Source organism: Solea senegalensis, linkage group LG8 (genome assembly GCF_019176455.1).
Source record: "Solea senegalensis isolate Sse05_10M linkage group LG8, IFAPA_SoseM_1, whole genome shotgun sequence".
Classification (NCBI taxonomy): domain Eukaryota; kingdom Metazoa; phylum Chordata; class Actinopteri; order Pleuronectiformes; family Soleidae; genus Solea; species Solea senegalensis.
Window position 1 is genome coordinate 14963597 of NC_058028.1, and position 18761 is coordinate 14982357.

Consider the following 18761-nt stretch of genomic DNA (forward strand, 5'->3'; position numbering starts at 1 on the left):
CACACAGAGAAATAGATGGGTAGAACTCCAGATGTACATTTTAATTGCAACCGATGGACATCGCGTTTGAACTTGGATATTTAAGTACTGTGCACATGCTGCTAAGTAACACTACAAAAAAAGTGAGTCCTGGCACGAGATTAGCACATTTCTATTTCTGTTGCATTTAATTAACAAGGAGCATTGTTTGAGTGGTTGATGCACAGGAGCACGGTCGCTGAGTGAAGAGGGAAGACGCACTCCCCTCATGTAAAGAGAAAGGAGACTGAAAGGAGAACGAGAGCATAGTTGAGCAATGTACTAATCTCTGATTAATTAAGATGATGAAATAAATGAAGTAATTGTAGTACAGATTACAATTTTGACCTTAAAAGGTATTATTTGAAAGGAAAAATGTAACTTTTGTACATAAGTCTCCCCTTTTTTTTCTGCTCATAACAACTGACAAACTATGTTAAGACATAAAATGTAACATTCAAATTCAATGAATGAATGTTCATTCAGTGAAGCCAGCAGCACTGACCACAACAGACTTACACATAAATACATACTGGCAACTGAGAATTGGAAGCAAATGTGATAATAACAGATGAAGAGGAGGGGAGGAAACATTCAGGTCTGGACATATATTAACAGTCCAACATGGAGGGAGTTTGGAAGGTGAAGATGCATTATTTGAACACCCCCATCTATCACTTAATGTAGTAACACGTTTGATTTATGTTGGAGGAACTGTGGGGCGGTGGGTGATTTCACTCATTATATTTTGGCACTGGGTTTTTGGAACTCCATCTTGATCCATCCCGATACATATTGGGGATTTGACCAGGCGATCTGATAGATAGAGACTGCACATACTTGCTCTTGATAGCAAAGAAAACTTTCACAACTTCTTGGCTGAAGCCACAACCTCCTAATATCATGCAATGGAGAGTAAAAAAGTTCTTTATTACGGAAAAAAAACTACGGCAAGACTACAGCTGAACCTCGAAACATTTGAAACACGATGGAATCCAATGAGACAAATGATAGCAAATGATAAAACTTGGTCAGATTGTGAACTTGTGTTGATCTTCATGTATTCTTTGTTTGGAATAAATAAAAAGTCCCCAAAAAAACATACATGGTGGCAAGGGTTGAGCTAAAAAGCCATCGAAAGCATAAGGAATAACAAAAAAATAAGAAGAAGATATCACTAACATGGTGCTGCCACTCCTAGAATTTGTCTGTGTATGTGTTTTACTTATATATATATATTTTTTTTTTTAAGTGGGGGTGCCTTTATTGAAGATAATTAATACTCTACATGTCAAAATCAGCCCATGTTTATATCTGTGTGCAAACAGCCAAGCAACAGCCCTGACATGTGCACGTTGCATCTGCCAACTTGAACCAGCGTGCAGAAAGGTCTGCCTGCTGTTGTTGTCCTTTATGACAAGTCTTCAGCGGGTTTGAAAGCAAAGACACATACTGTATAGCATCCTCTTTATTAACAGCTTTAGGTGACTCGCGTGGATTCACCCTATGCGCAAGACGTGACGCTGGGTGTCTTGAAACTAATCAGCTGTCTCACTGTTGTCACACTGCGGTTTCATGTCTTAGTGATGAGACACTTCTGGGCTTCTGATGCGAGTAATGAATTTCTAATAACCTGCAACTTGTTAGCTCAGCTCGCTGGAAAACTGACTGCCAAAGTGTGTGTGTGTGTGTGTGTGTGTGTGTGTCCACTACAACACAAAGTCGTGTCAGTTTCAGTTTGACAGTTCTTTGATTCATAGTGGATGAATTAACTTATGCATCAGCACACAGCTTTTCAGGTGCCAAAACTGTTTCCAGCCCTGACATAAGAAATGTATATTTGTACTTACGGGCCTCTGCTTCCCATTAGTGTAAGCATACACTTGATATTTGAGTTCGCGCTGACTATGTCTCTTATGATTCCATTTTTAGATTACTAAAAGACCGGAGACAGAAACATAGTAAGATCAGAGGACTCTAAAATGATCATACTAGGTTTGACAAGGGTGCAAGGGTTGAAAGCAACACATCCCCACATTAGCGGAGTAAGTGTAGACACTGAGCATCTGAGTTGACTCTCCCGCATTTGTAGAGATCAGTTATCGAGGTTTTATACCGTACGCAGACGAAAGGCACTTTTCAGAAACTGAAATTAATGACTGATCAATAAATAGGTGTTGCAGCCCTAAGACGAAATGAACCTTTGTCTAGACATCAATGATTCCTTGTGAGTTCTACTCACTCTAAATGTTCCTCCACCACAGCTATCACATGGTCAACATATGCAGTTTTGAAATGTCTGAACAATTTCATTTAAACTGCAATTCAATTGTGTCTGTGTCTCCATCTGCCTGATTAGAATTGCAAAATATTCACGCTTCTCTGTCATTTGTGCCGCTCCGTTTCTAAGGCCTATGTTTACGGGGAAACAATTCCTCTGTTTTAATGGATTGCAGTCAATGACCTGTTCACATTGGTGACACAGTCAATACCACTGAATGCAAGGGAGCGGCTGAAAAACATCCCCATCCCAGATTAAACCCTTGTGTTGTCTCTCTCTTCTCCTCCTCCAGGTCTTTGAATCCCTCTCTTGAGGTCATCTCCCTTTTCAGACGGTCTCTGGTCGCCACAGTTCACCTTCATGTTGATGAATAAATCACAGCATACCAGATAGAGGTAGGAAAAAAAACTCACATGCACTATTAACTCCCCCTTTTTTTTGTACTGTATGGATTCAAAACTGCGCTTGTCGAAGAGGACACACAACAGCCTCTACCGTAACACCATGGTTTGCTTTTAATTACATCTAAAACAGACACAAACCATTGACGTTTAATTATCCCGTTTGGGAAATTAGATGAGTATACGTTTGCACTGAGTCATTAAAATATTCCAGTGCCCACATAATGTAGTGTTCTTGTTGCTAGGCTCCCTTGCGTACTGTATGTGTGACGGCTACTTTGCTGAAATGAAGCAGCTCATGCATGTGTCCATATGTCTGTTGTGATGCTACTAATGCAAGGTCGATCCCTCTACTTTAAGTCTTTATTCATTTTATTTATTTATTTATTTATTCTCCTTTAACAACAAACCAACTGCTGAAAAAAACCACATATCTGCATATATATATATATATATATATATATATATATATATATATATATATATATATACATATATACGTATGCACTGTTTAAGGGTTAGATTCAGGCCTAGGTTATAGTCGGGGTAAGAAGTTGAAGCTTTTAGGGGCAGGTGAATGCCTTGCTCTCAGATAGAAGCAAAATCGTTTGTGTCTCTGTGAATAAATCTTAAGGAAGGAGTTAAGGTCGGGGTCTTGGCTCAGGCGGCTCAGCAGAGAAGAAATGCTGCCATTAATACTAGATGGATGGACTTAATTGGAAGAGGGATAAGCTGTCATTGTACAACACCCCCTAATCAATTGTCACACTTGCCTGCTGCAGTCGGAACTGAAATTACATTTTAAAATTTCATAACAAGTCTTCGAGTGGCGGCTCGCTGTAGAGGAGAAAATTGTGCCGGCACTGCCAATGTTTTAAAGTGTTTCCTTTTATCTTTTATTCTTTTTTTGGTAATTGTATGGATGTAAAGTATGATGCAGGCAGAAAACCTTAGCCCACTCGTCATTCACTTTGATCCATTGCACTTAGATTTGGTCATTCAAAATGCATGAGTGACCCAGGAACCTGTCATTTAAAATACAACTATATCTTTGCAGAAACCCCGTCTTGCTGTTTAACAGATCTAAAGACCTCTGCAGCACTGTGATGCCAAATGTATCCGACCAGGTTGGGCCAAATCCAAATTTGAATGAAGCAGCTGAGTCTGCAACCAAAGCAGAAGTGGACATATTGGAGGGCGAGTGATATTTTAGCCATTAGCCTGTCAGAGAACAGCAGTTCTTTATTTCTATAGACTAAAGGTCAAAAGCAGCAAAGTGTTTAGGACACTGAGACCAACAAGTGCCATTTAACACAGGTGGGAAATCATACACCAATAAATTGGACACCTGTAGTGATCCATTTCACATTTATTCAGTTATGTACTATGTCTGGGCGCACTGCCCTTTCATTTCACCTACTTTATGGTACGTTTGTATAATACCAAACATGGAAAACATCTACCCACTTTATCCTCCACATGTTGGACTTCCTCTCTTTCTCTCTCCAAACATTTGATGGCACTATGGTGGACTATTTCCTCCTGCACCTCTGGCCTTTAGTGCTTTTTTGTACCATATTTTTGTATGCTGTGGAACAACGTACTGAAGTTGATATTTATTAGCAGTTTGGTCATCAAATACGCTCTTTATTTTAACAAGGTGCTGCAGTTGAACTGTTTTTTTTTACAGTTAAAACACCTCACATTTTCTCAATATTGCCTCAGTTCTGAAAGAAGCGTATGTTAAGAACATTGCTTGTCCTATCTTTTACTGTAACCGAGTGCTACTTTGCATTATTTCTAGTTTTACATGGTCAACAAACTGGGGTTTTGTACCTTGGATTAGAAGCGTTTATTCACAAGACGAGTCAGCGATTTCCTCACTAGGAGAGTTATGTGTCAATGCAGCTTTCTAATAATGGCCATTTTGGTAATGATAGCCAATAGGAACACGGATAACATTTAGACTTAAGACTGTTCTTTAGCATATTGCACATGGAGACAAACCATGTAAAATGAGATTTTATTTGTAGCTTCAGTGAGGAGATGTGTGCCAGTTACTGTGGTCAGAACAGGTTCAATAACGTGTAATTGCTTTGCATATCCTCTGAACCAATTTAGCAATGGTTAAAAATGAGCTATCCATATCCAAAAATCATCATAATGTTGTGTTTTATCATAGTAAACAGGAGAAGCCTGACGCCTGCACAGAATATTAGCTAAACTAATCATATAAGATGGAACATCAGATGAAGCCTTTTCCTGACATGAGAAAAACTTTTCCTCGCGTGTGGAGTGAGACTTCAAGTCAGAACTTCTTATCTGCCTAACATTTCAAAGACTGCTCAAGATTGCTCATTTGAACTAGGTGATATCTGTTATAATATGTTCTATTTTTATGTCTTTATCTCCCGGTGAAATATTCATAGAGTTCCCATTTAGATAGAGTAAAGGATGTAGTGTGGTATCAGAGAACATGCCGCTTATCTAAGATTAGTTATCTCAGAGACCGAGAGGGATGAACAGATATGAGAAAATTGGATATCTCAAGTTTGTAGAACGAAAAATGCACAAGTTCATGAGGCACAGAGAGATTGGAATACTGTCAGTCATCCCTGTGTGTGTGTGTGTGTGTGTGTGTGTGTGTGTGTGTGTGTGTGAGTATGTACTAATGTGTGCAGATGCTCGTGGAAACCCTGGGCCTTTGGGAAGTCCCTCAACACAGAATCTGAGTTGGAGCAAATGTCAACCAGATCCCCAGAAACATCCCCGCTACGTGGAAGTAGCTCAGTCCAATTGCATTTGTACACAATACAGCATTCCTCCATTTGCAAGCGTTTTCTTAACTGCAGTGTACTTCTAAATGCAGCAACATGGTTTGTCATATTGATGGATGTTTTCACTAAAGGGTTTGTGGTGCATCAATTTGCTTGCGTGTTGCCAATTTGCAATGGTTCAGCGTTCTTGTCTGGTCTTGCACCAGACTGTGGAAGTACAGGACTGACAACTGCACTTGCATAGGAAGTAAGGTATTTCCTATCAGGAGTTTAAGGCTTTTTCTTAATAGAGTGTTAGAAATGTGCATGTTTGCACACAAAATCAAGTCTTTTTTTATTTCAGAGAAAGAGAAGAAGGCAGAACGGTAACTAGGGGTCAGTCGACCATGGTTCACGAGCTGTAAGCTTTAATCACTTTTCATAATATTTTAGCAATTAAAAATATAATAATGCAAACAATCTACCACCTATACAGCAATGTGGTCATTTTAATCATTGCATTTTGGTTTCTTTATCAACAGATATAATCATTGACCAAGCAGGCCACCTACAACTTTTTCTTCCATAGGGCGCTTCCTGCAATGATGCTACGTGCTGCTCATGTTTTACGAGGTCCAACGCCATAACACGCCCCTCATGTTTAACAAGGTCTTCAACAGTTAAATAACATTTATTTTCTTTTGTCAACGACTTTATACGCCGTGTGCCAGCGCACTGACCTGGAGACAAAAGCCCCCAAAACCACTGTCACTGTCTGCCAGCAGGTGCCTCTTATCTCCTTGATGCACAGAAATGCCACAATGCCAACTCCACCGGCCCCTCGTCCTGCAGCTTCCGTTCAGTAAGATAAGCAGCGTGGAATCCCAAGTCCTGCTACATAATGCTGTGAACCAAATTTGGTCAGTTTTCATTATGGAAGTATCTCATAGGAGCTGTGTGGTATTTTGTAACTTCAGTGTTGAGAGTATAATGTTTTAATTTGGGAGGCATCAGCTGCTTTATCTTCCATCGCCATGTTCAGCCAAAACTCTCATCTCTCTTGCACTTTTGGGCTTTAGCATTGGCATCGATTGGCTATTACTTGTGCGACATCTACACTATCAGAGATTCTTGTGGGCAGGGCATTGCATGAAGCAGCTGCTTGAGAGCAAACGGCCAGAGCCACAGCAGCAGAACACTTTGTAATGACTTAATAATATTGGCGTGAATTAGAAAAAAGCCTAATATTGGCCCCCAACAATAGGCCAGGCTGACAATTGGTCGACACCTAAATGCAACATCACAGATGCTCCAGTCACACCCAATCTACGTCTCCGCTGCTTCAAAGTCTTCCAGGCAATCGGCCTAAAGCAAAATGAACAGACAACATTATTCTTGCATGGTCACACTCATGTGTGAAGTGTGACAAAACAGCAACACACAAAATGCACCCACCAATCCTGCTCATGAAAAACCTCGATGCAGGAGAAGCATCACTCTACTGTACTACTAAGTGCAACTCATATCTGTCTAGTCCGGCAGCCATGACTGCGACACTCGTCTACCTCTACATAGATGGACCTGCTTGAGTTAAGCTTGAAGATGTTTCATCTCTCATCCAGGAGGCTTCATCAGTGTCTCTGCTGTTGTGCGAGCGTTGATCCTTTTAGGAAGAAAGCTCATAGTGGGTGTCTTAGGCCATCTCCTCCGTTGAGTGATGCTTTCTCCAGGTTAACATAGATAGGCTGTCTTTCCTTGTACATTCTGTTTTGTCCTTCAGATGTAGGTGGGCAGCTGAGTCGTGTCCACATGAGCCGGCTCTTCATGCGCCGTGCCACGTGTTTATGCAGCGGTTGTTTGGTTTCCCCACTGAAGAGGTCAGGGCACTTCTCATTATATTGCACTGCATATACCACATTGCTCTGTTTGTGCCGTGGAGATTTGTCCTTTGGATGAACACGTTTCTGCCGTAAAGTGAATAGTACAGGGATGCGGTGTTTGTTAAAAATCCTCCTATGTCTCTCGGAGTCTCAAACACACAAACAAACGTGACCTTAGACACTCGCGCGATAGCAGACTCGGCCTCTCAGGTGACCCTAAACCACCCTCTTTCACACCTTAACTCGGGCAAAACTAACAACCTGAAACTGCGACGCGGGCGTGAGCTGGAATGACCTGCATTGTTTTTCTTAAAACATTTCTTTAGACAGACTGAATACTTGGATTTTTCCACCAGTTAGTCAGATTTGAAGCCTCTTGGATGAGAGGTGAAACATATTGAAACATAACTCAAACAGGTCTAGTTGCCTGCAGCTAACTACTGAAGATGTCCACATATGAAGTTCACATCATGCAACATCTTAACTGTATGAGACAGTATTTACCAAACTGGTGTAAACCGACTGGAAGAGTAATTTACTCATCCGATGAAGTATGACTCAGATTCCATGCCTCACATGTTATTCGGCAATCTGCTGATTCATTAAAAGTGATGAAAAGTGGGCGGCTTCCTGTGCTAATTAAAAAAAAGAAGTTGTTTTTTAGGTTTTTGAGGTGGGAAAATAAGATATTTATTGTAAATACACAACTGGCATCAAAACAAACAAAACCAAGCGAGAATACCAGTCTTGGTGTAACCATCACGCTCCCACATATGCAAAGTACCACCGTTAAAAGTACCTAACAAATGTTAATAGATTAGAGTGTTCACACGGCGTGTGTGACATGCGCCTGTGTCTATATTTAAGCTTCAGTGCTTTCCCTATTTTTCATGTGTGACATGTGCGGTTCCCAGCAAAAAACAAACAATCTAAAGATCTGTTGATAATGATACTGGCATTCTACTAGCGAGCAATATTACAAAACACTCACACCTTTCACAGTATTTTTAGTGCCTAGGCACTGAAACAGACTACATGCAAAAACTTAAATATTGTATTTTTTAAAAACTATTAATTATTATACCAGGTGAAGTGCAGACACTCTGTATTTCTCCTTTGCTCTCCGTCTGCCTAAGTCAGAGATAAATCATAAACTAAAGTCACGAGCGTATTAGTGGTGTGGGGGAGAGACGCGTATGAGACACCGCAGACTGGCAGCTGGAGTGAACACACACACGGGAGTGAGACGGATCTGAAAGTTAATTGAAAAGTTGCTGGAGACCATCGAGTGAGAGCAGGAAACGATGGAGCAGTGCACGGTCAGATTGAGATGTACCAAACACAAACAACTCAGTCGACACAATCAATAAAAAATACAAATAAATGTACATGAGTCAAAGAAGTGGACATAACCAGGATATGCTCATTGTTTGTATTGCTAGGCAACAGTCTAGTCGATCCAGTTTTGATTTATGTTATAGTTAGAAGTTAGTAGAACTGTTGTATAAAATCACCCTAGACCGCATCACAGTACGACGACACTCCCTCTCAAGTGATATTACTTAAATAAAATATACATTAATGCATACAGTACATATGCTATGCACACATTTATTATCACAACTTCCATTTTTAATACCCCCCCACCTCATGACTTGCAAATGTCTCCCCCACTTTGTCCTCTGTGCCGGTCTATGACTGTCAGCGAAACAGTCATCGGTGCAGCAAGAGACAAAAGCTCCGTGTGTAGTTATTGTTCTTGTCGTGTCATATCAAAGACATCTCACACATCAGCTCTTACTAGTTTACCGTGTGATTCGCTGCTATTAAAGCTCAATACCAATCTGAGTCTATTATCAAAACTCTTGATCTGGGGTTTGTCTGTCACTCTCCCCTTGTGCTTGGATGATTGAATGTCTGTGAGTAAGTTTGCAGAAAATGCAATGAAAATTGCAACACAAATATTTCATTTATTCACTTTCAATAAGCATGTAATCACGTGTACCTTGGTGTTTTTGTTCCCGCAGAGTGAGAACATTCAATTACTCCATATTTACGGAGGGATATCGCAGGTCAATAATGAAGACGTATTCTTCTTTGTTTGAGCTAGAGGGCAAGGAGACATTTAATTGACATATTACTTCACTGTGTCATGGACCCTGTCTTTTTCAGGTCACATGAACAGGCTGCCATATAGCTCAGATCCACACAGACTGTGCTAAGGAAAGCCATGAGAGTGAACGTTGGTCATTTGTTCCAACTCATATAGGTATGAAAAATAAAACATGTCAGCACATATTATAACAAAGGTAAATACCTGAACACATTTCCCTCCCAGAGACCCTGCGTAAAGAGGAAATCTAAATATTCTATTGAAGTTGAGAACCATGGCAGCCATGTAATTCCCTAAGCCGCCGCTGAAAGCCATAATATTCATATTTCTTCATAGCAATAAAAACCACATTACCATAAGAAGACCATAGGATAATATTAGCTCTGTATGTGCCTCTCCAGTAGCAGAGATCAGTTCAAAGTACAGCCCAAAGCATTTGTGCATGTGTGTGAGAGGAGAGAGAGAGAGGGAGAGGGAGCGAGCATTTGTGTGTGTGTGTGTGTGTGATCAGTTCCCTGAAGCGACAGCTGCACGCTAAGTTCCTGAATGAAGAAGATTCTCTGTGATGACTACCAAGTGGCACATGTGTCCTTTCTCCTCTCCTTTTTCTTTTATCCATCAGTTTCCCCTTCTTCCTCCCGTTAAGGGAGTGTACACCGTCCGTCTCATGTTTACATTGTCTCCCCTTCTCCGCTCATTCTCACTTAAAGTGTACATTTTTTCCCTTGTCTTGTCTCTGTAATATCATTACTCTCCAATCACCATAATCATTGGATCCCAACAGTTTGGTTCAGCGCTCGGCAAAATGAGACACATTTGTCACGGAATAACCTTTGTACAATCCGAAGCAATAAAAGCAATAGAAAGTGGAGACAAGGCGGGGGAGGGGGGGGAGATATAAGGAACTTTAACATGAATAAAGGAAGGGGAGCAGAAAAATTATGTTCAGAAGAATGAAAAATGATTAATGAAAAGGGCCATTAATAAGCGGTACAGCAAGTAAGAACACAGGGAAACCTGAGGAACACTAAAGGCCCTATATTTAGCCATTCATAATGAGAAGTGTTTGAAGTGAGAACCCCATTAGCTACACTACTGAGTATTTGGAAAGATCTTTCTGCACGTAAGACATGGGAATAAAGCAGCGACAGAAAAACCTCTGCATCAGGACGCTTCATTGTGCCTTCATGGTGTGTGAACCTCAAGGCCACATCATTGTAAACATACAAAAGCACAGATATGCAATGTGTTACCAAAACGCCACACGGGCTTCTCCACTTCACTGGCTTCAATAAAATCTACATGCTAACATTTTGCAGAGAGAAAAAAACCCAACCCTTTTCAACGTTGATCGTTTCTCAAGGTCAACGTGCCCGTGCTTTCAGCATATCAAACACCTCCGAGATCTTCGCATTCACGCGGTACATTCGGCGGCTCCCACATCGCCCCTGTGTTTGTGTTGTGATTATTTCTAGACTCCGTGAACTAAAACTCACATCACAAGCCTGGAGAGGACGACTGTGAAAGATACTGAGAGCAGAGAGCAGAGAAATGTGTAAAATGACAGAAAGTGGAGGAGGAAGTGTATGTTCCTTCATTTAACCAGAACAAAAATAAATAATGTCAAGAGTGGATGGAGTCAGGAGTTTCCCCAGTTTGACTGAACGCACAAGCGAACTCTTTGTTGCTTGTCAAACTCCCCCTCTATATTCATGGCAGCTAATAAAACACCAGTACAATTTACAACAGGGGAGGAAAAAACAGATGCCATCTTAGACATGAGGGAGGAAAATATGTCCCCATCCTTCTGAGAACATTCTGTATGTAAATCTGTAGGCAAGAGGCACAATTTGTAATAATAATATCCCTTCTGGTTTGTTTTTTCTTTTGTTTTTTTAGTTGTTTTGACGATCATGGCTGAGCAGTCATTCGGTTGTTTGAGATAAACAGTTTGTGGAGAGAGTAAAAAGACGTGGGAACCCATTAAAAGTAATGCAGGGCTATAAGCTTGCGATGATCTGCATATGAACGCAGACAGCGAGAGATAGAGATTAGCCAAAAAACACTGTACTTCTGGTTTTAGACGTTGTCGCTCAAATGCAACTTGGATTGCAAATGCTAAATGACACAAAGGGGGTCCCAAGATATATGCCCCTGTCCCCAGACGGAGATTTGTCGCCAACCAACAGCTGATTTGACTAATTTGACAACATCACAATGGAAGGATTCAAAACATTTTAACATTACTTTTCTTTATACACATACATATCAATATAAGAACATTCATTCATTCAAGTTTGAAGATTATGTCAGTTCACCCTTGTGTAGAAAAACAGTTTGTTTTGCAGGTACAGTGGTATATAAAAGTAATTATGGATATTTTTTTTTTTCATGTCAGGGAAGACATGACAGGCATGCAAGCACCCACACACACACGTACACACATGTACACAGCTATTCTTTTTAGGACACTGCATTGACTTCTCTTCATTTGGACAGCCTTAACAAAACGTTAATCCCTAAGCTTAACCATAACCAGGTGATGCCTGACTCTCTGAATCTTAACCTCACCACAATTCCAAACCTAGCCTCGAATTTTACCGCTTTCCTCAGGTATTAGGAGCAGCCCTGGGTCTCCATGAGGACTACTGGTCCTGACAGGGTCAGTGTTTATGCCAGAGAAGGTCCTGTTTATTCACACACACCACACACACACAGAGCGAGAGAGAGAGTGAGAGAGAGAGAGTGAGAGATGCTGTCTTTCAGAGATCTCGCAGGGGAGGGGAAACAGACATTCACTAATGGCTCTCTTGTTACATGACCTCTTTGCTTAACTCTTCTCCCGCTCATTTACATCTCTTTCTGAGTTATTTCACACTTCCCTCTCTTCCTCCCGATCCCCTGTACTGTATAAGAAGACGAGAATGACATATAAGTGATCCTCCTTTTTAAGATCCGATGCAGCCGGATGACCTGCAAAAATACAGTAATCAGCGTAAGTTTATTTAAGTCCGATGGCAAACGATGAGAGAAGATGTACATATAGTTTATAAAGTGGCTCAGGGACGAGAGGACGTGCCCGTTATATATCACGTTTTTAAAGAAGGAGCAAAGAGCAGCATAGTGTGTGTGTGTGTGTGTGAGCATTACAGTAAACCTGAGGCTGCGGTTAGTGTTACGGGTGAGTGCAGCGCGACAGGCATTAATGTACCATGCTCGTGGCCGCAATCACCTCATTATCTACTGTACTGACAGCGAGAGGACAGAGCGCTGGAAAGACGACGCACAGCGACAGGGAAAATGAGCAAAGACGGGGGGGGGAAACAGTGACAGTGAAACAGAGGAGAACAATAGAAGGACACAAGCAACTGTGTGAGAGGCAGAAGATATAGATAGACAGAAAGAGGAGTGGAGAGAAGGACTCATGTAACATGAGAGCCATTAGATAGCTTCTGTTTCCCCTTCTGTGTGTGTGTGTGTCTGTTGTAGGTTGGGAGGACATTTTGACCTCACAAAGAGCTGTTTTGGAGTGAATACTTGGTTTTAGCGTGAGGTATTTAGTTGTGGTAGTTAGGGGAAGGAGCTAGGGAATTAATTCTCTACGAGAGTCCTCCTACAGAGAGTGCTGTACAATAATGTGTGTGTGCGTTGGATCCCTGCGTATCGGATCAATATTGGTGGTGAATGTCTGTCTGGGCAACTGTTTATCCACAGTGTATGACCATGTTTGCAGCTTCTGCAATGTGTCGAGCTGCAGAGAGGTTTCGACTGACCCTCACCAAGAACACAATATTATTACGTCAAGAGACATCAGACTCATCTCCATTGCTTTCCTGTTACCTTTTCCCTGTGATTTTTTTACTTTTTTGTAACATCTGTGTTATAAAAAGTGTGATTTTTTTTTTAACTCTCAGGGCCTATTGGGGGACATCTTTGTCACCCAGCATAACCAGAGAAAACTTTTTCCAGGCCACGACATTCGATATGTGGCCACATACTTAGATTCTGGAGTAGCACTGATGTTTTTCAGAGGTGGAGAAAGGACATAGGCTTGTGGTGGTGGAGGCTGCAAATGTAATGTAATGTGTATTTAATTGCAAAAGTCATTCCCTTAAAGACAATTACATTCATCCTGAGTTCCAGATACCAAGCAGTGATATAAAGTTTCAGGTTCAATAAACCCTTGGAACTTTCCATATCAGTCTCCAACATGGGATCAATCATGTGTTATATATTATAATGAAGGTACAGTTTACATGTGTCATTGTCTGGAAGGTAAAATTATAATTTTTTAAATATTTTTTTAAGGGGATACGTTTAATTACCCTTCATGGTAACTACTAAGTTATTGTTGTTTTTTTTTTAATTAAAAAATTCAAAACTAAACTAAATCCTGCTAAAATGTGAACAGTGAAAGCTTCAACACATAATTGTTTCTCGGGGTTAAATTGGAGGCATCTGCTGCAATGGGAGGGAAAAACAGCATGCATTTCACCAATGACTTCACAAGAATGATCATCACATCTCATCTCATAGGCTGTAATCATATTGATCCCCGCTGTGAAAGTATCCTACATCCCACTCCATGGGAAGCTCTGGGTCAGCACCAGAAAAGCACAATGCCAGTCAAAAATGTGTTCTTTTTTCTTTTTGAAGGGCAGATGCTTTCTACCACAAGGGTTTTTTCCAAGTTTAGGAAATTTGAGGATCACATCATTTTGAAATATTGAAGATTAAATATTAATATTATCAAAGCTTCATTTTTGGGAAGTATTCAACATATCCTATAATTAGTTTCATGTAAATATGTAGAAATGTGCCTGTCAAACAATCCTACGGTTAACAACTGTCAGAAAATAGGGAATATTTGGAATGATGCAAAGTGAAAATCAACATCAAAACTTATATTTGAATAGAACATCTAAAGACTGAATAGTGGTTTGTGCATTGGTGGTTATCCCATATTATTTATACATTGTTCATAACACACATTCTATATATATTTTCAGGGCTTTTCATTGAAATGTACACTTTGTTTTAGAGACACATTACCCAAAGAGACTGTACAGAATAACCAGGGAGAGAGCGATTTCTTTACTAGACTGCAAACTGTTGCTAGGCTGCAGCGACTATAATCTCGTCAGAAACGCAAAATCTTTCTCTAAACACGGTTGACATTACATTTGTTCAGACACAGAGACAATATCAAGATATGGCTCCGCTGTCAGAATGCATGAGCTACACTGTGAGGACACCAGTTGACAGGCCCTGGTCTCTTCTCACACTCTCTTTGGAGTACCTTGAGACTCATTTTCAACCAATCAGTTATTGTGGTGTGATGTTTTTGAATAAGTATGTTTTTGACCTTGCCTGACATGACTGGAAGACTTAAAGGTAGTGAATGTTTTATTTGTGTTAGATGTGCACAAATAAGTGAAACTCATATCCTGTTTGTTTTTTTTTTTTAACACCTGTGCACCTGACAAAAGATATAGAATTTCTCAGTATTCTGACTCATATTCTTGCTGGTCAGACACCTATTTGAATGCCAAAGCCGCCCCCATTTTTGATCAGCATAGCGGAGGGTGGAAAAAATAACTGGGTCTAAAATTGTACATTATGGGGATTGTCCTGTGGATAAAGACAATACAATTATTTATATCACTAAAATGCTGTTAAATTGACTATTTCTTCCTCTGAGTCAGAACACTAGGCAGGGTGATTAAGTGTGACCAAAAACCTTTGGTGTGCAACTCTCCTCTTCCCTAACGTCTGTCCACAAATCCCGTCTTCTCTGTCCTTACTTGCCAAAGCTCTCACTCACAGAAGGATGACATGGTAGTCAAAAGCAAAGACAGAAGTGGTGGTGTCTTAGCCTCTGATTAGTTTGAAATAGATAGTCATTGGTCTATACGCAGGCACACAGGATACTTAGTAGACCACACTACACTACAGTGGCGGCAACAACGCCAACAAAAGAAGGCCACAAACGTAAATAATTCTAAATAATTCTACACAGCGTATAGTGGGTACGCTTCATGGGCATGGTTACATGAGTGTCTATGTAAGTCTTTTGGTAAACAGGTGACCTGGGGCTGGTCTCTCACTGGTTCTGTCCAGATCCTCCCAGGGACGCAGCTTTTTTCTTCTGCTCTTTTGATTCATGAACAACTTTTCAGCTGCAGCTGCAGATCAAAGTCTGTGGGATGGCAATAAGGCTTCAGTCTGCCATAACTTGTAGAAGGACCTTCACGACACACTGAAGTTTCCCATTTACCGTCATCAAATTTATGACCCCCAACATTTGTTATCCTGAGCCGCCACTGCTACACTATATTTGTACTTCACGTGAAGACTAACATTTATCTACACCTCATTCTTGTTTACAAGTATTGATGCGAAAAGACAAAATTGTAGCGCTGAGGCCGTCACGTTAAAAAAAAAAAAAGAGGTTGACCACTGCAAAAAGTTAGTCTGGAGCGCTGCTAGGGCACAGTATGTTTACATTTATGTTTGATGCAAACGTAACTTTGAAGCAATGTGTACCTTGCATAGAAAAAACTGTATCACTGCACTCAACAAGTGCAGTCTCTCCCTCTCTCACTCTTTCTCTCTTCTCTGAACCTCCTTCTGTCTTTTAAAACAAAACTCCACGTTCATTTCTTGTGAGATCTCCAGACCAATCTCACACATTCTCACAGCCCCCATACACACACTCTCACTACTCCCCCACAATCGTATAACACACACACACACGCATGCACTTCCCACCTCCTCACTGTTACCATCCATGTGTCATTGGTCGTTGCTAAGTTACAGGCCCCTACCAAGTTTTTTTTTCTTTTTCAGCCAATAAAGGCTTTGCTTTTTTTGTCAGATACCCCATTCTGTAGGAGCCCTTTTGTCTTTGCTCGGCGCTTTCCTTATCTTTTAACATTGCTTTGCCTTCCCGTGGTCTAGTCTTGCCCATTATTCACTTGTTGTCATGTTTTTCCACGCTTTGATGCGAGTATTTGCTCACAAACTTCAAACTTGCTCAATCTATTCATCAGAATAGAGGATAGCATGCTATTAATGAGGAATGCAAAAGCAAGACAGGCACTAGATGAAGAGGTTTTTTTTTGTTTGTTTTTCATTGACTGTTGACATATTGTCAATTCAACTCCACATAGATTTGTTTCATGGTTAATCACTTAAACATCATACAGAGATTAGACTGTAGTGGAGGACTGGGCAATCATTGCATGTATTGGCACATATGGACGCAAACACGCAAGATTGCACTTGGTTAGATGATGGCACGAGCTCCATCTGTTTTAGCTACAACATGGTTCTGTGAGTGTGCAGTGGACGGACGGTGCTGCTTTTGAGGTTGTTAAAAAATCAAGTATCACACGGCTAGAGTGTACTCACATGCACACAGAAAAAAACAACACATACACAAATAAAAAATACAAGAGGGGAAAACAAGCTTTAACACTGCAATGTGAAATTGTAACTTTTTCTAATTTTGAAATCCACTGACCAGAATATCAAGATTTAAAACAGCCATATGTTTTTTATCTATTTACACTAATTAAAGCACAACATTGCATTTAAGATACTTGTGTACAATTTGTCTTACTGTTGTCCACAGCTTTTACTGTGAGGTGAGGCACGTAGCCTCACCTCCTCCCACCATCTGCTGGTTTTATTGTCATTTTTTGTGATTGCTGAAATGTTTTTATCATTCAACTCCTTCTGTAAGGGGATGCCATGGAGAACAATCTTGACGTGGTCATCGCGACAGAGATTAAAATCAAAGATATGTAGGAGCCTGCTAAATATTATTTTGACAGAGCAACAAGATAAGCACTATAGGAGGAAAAGCAGGGTGAGCTGAGACTTACCATGATTGAATTTAAAGCAACACAATGTACACAGGTGGAACTATTCATTGAGCGGATCTCATGGTAGAGGCATCTCAAAAATTGAAGAGGGTTAATGTTTTGACGGAAAGTCAACGAAAACGATGAGTGATAGATTAAGAGGCTGTACAAGGAAGAATATTATTATTATTTCATCATTCTTTTTAGGGATAGTTTTTGGCTTTATAAATAAAATAAAACAAGGGGGTACAAGGACAGAGCCTTGGGGGACACCACATCTAAGCTGTGGATTACACAGTGTTACCCAGAAAGGTACTGAAGAGCTCAAATTTAGCAGACATGTATATCTGGAGTAAGTATATCATTGCTGCAGTTACTACCACAGTTGTTCTTCAGCTACTCTAGCATGTGTGGTGCAACAATGAAAAAGGCTCCCCCATCTAACAGTGTTGTGCCGCATCACGTTCCTTTTTTTATATAGTGATCTTGCAGTATACGAAAAATTCATATCAGAAAAAAATAAATGACGTTTTTTCAGTATGAACCCTACACCGTCCAGCACTGAACAGCAGTAAGTGCTAATATAGTGATGTCATTTTATTACATCCCTACCACTTGCTTTCATCACCACTGGACATTGCCATTGTATTCAAGTAGGTGGAGGATTGTCTTGGTGTGGTGTGAATTTGAAGCAAGGCGGGGGAGATGAGCACTAATGGGCTTTGGGCCAATCTAACCCCTGTATGTCACCACGATGCCACTTCAGTGCAAGAGAGCCTTGCAGATTGTGAATTCAAAGGCTGAAGCAGTTGAAGTGTATCGCTACCCGCCGAGTAAAATGTTGTCTTTTGCAACTGGTGAAGACATTACATGGTTAGGACTTAAGTCGTAACCAAGTCGTAAGTGCGCGCCACCACTGTAAACGTATCTTTCATCGGGCAATTAAGGGAGCTATAAGATGACATTTGCCTCCTCAGAGGTTACAGTCCTTATCTCATTAGGCCAGCCATTGCAAATGTGGGAGCAGAATATGTGCTCCTGTCTGGAAGTTCAGATAGCATCTTGAAAAACGATCCCCATAATACTTCTGATCTGCGGTATTAGCAGAGCAAGTGGGTCAAGTCACCAGGTGACGGGGAGTGCGTCTTCCTCATGATTCAATTATTTCAAACATGATTTTGCTTATCTAGACATACTGGGGTGATGGGGCAGGAACAAGTGCAATTAGATGAAGATGACAGTGCATCTTGACTTATTTCACACAGATCTTATTTGACACAATTGTGCCCCTTTTTACTTAATTTGCTTCTTACTCCTCACATCATTCTACCTCACTCCTCCATTCACTGTGATTCAATTTCAACTATCTTGGTTGCATGTCCAATTGTTCTCTTTTCGGTGCACATAGCTCCCCTGTGGTTTCTGTCTCCATCCCTTTCATGGG

General features: G+C 40.7%; 1 protein-coding gene across 4 annotated transcripts in view; it reads left to right on the plus strand.

Moving 5' to 3' along the window:
• The first annotated feature begins 2606 nt into the window (after nucleotides 1-2606).
• The window catches only part of zgc:172282 (leucine-rich repeat and fibronectin type III domain-containing protein 1-like protein), an 81051-nt gene continuing 64896 nt past the window's right edge, over nucleotides 2607-18761 (plus strand). For 3 of the 4 annotated variants that reach the window (XM_044032732.1, XM_044032733.1, XM_044032734.1), the window contains exon 1: nucleotides 7279-7333. In XM_044032732.1, the coding sequence (XP_043888667.1) occupies nucleotides 7301-7333 (33 nt within the window). In that variant the 5' untranslated portion in view covers nucleotides 7279-7300. Of the gene's footprint in view, nucleotides 2695-7278; nucleotides 7334-18761 lie in introns of those variants that run through there. The other variant, XM_044032735.1, reaches the window with a different exon arrangement.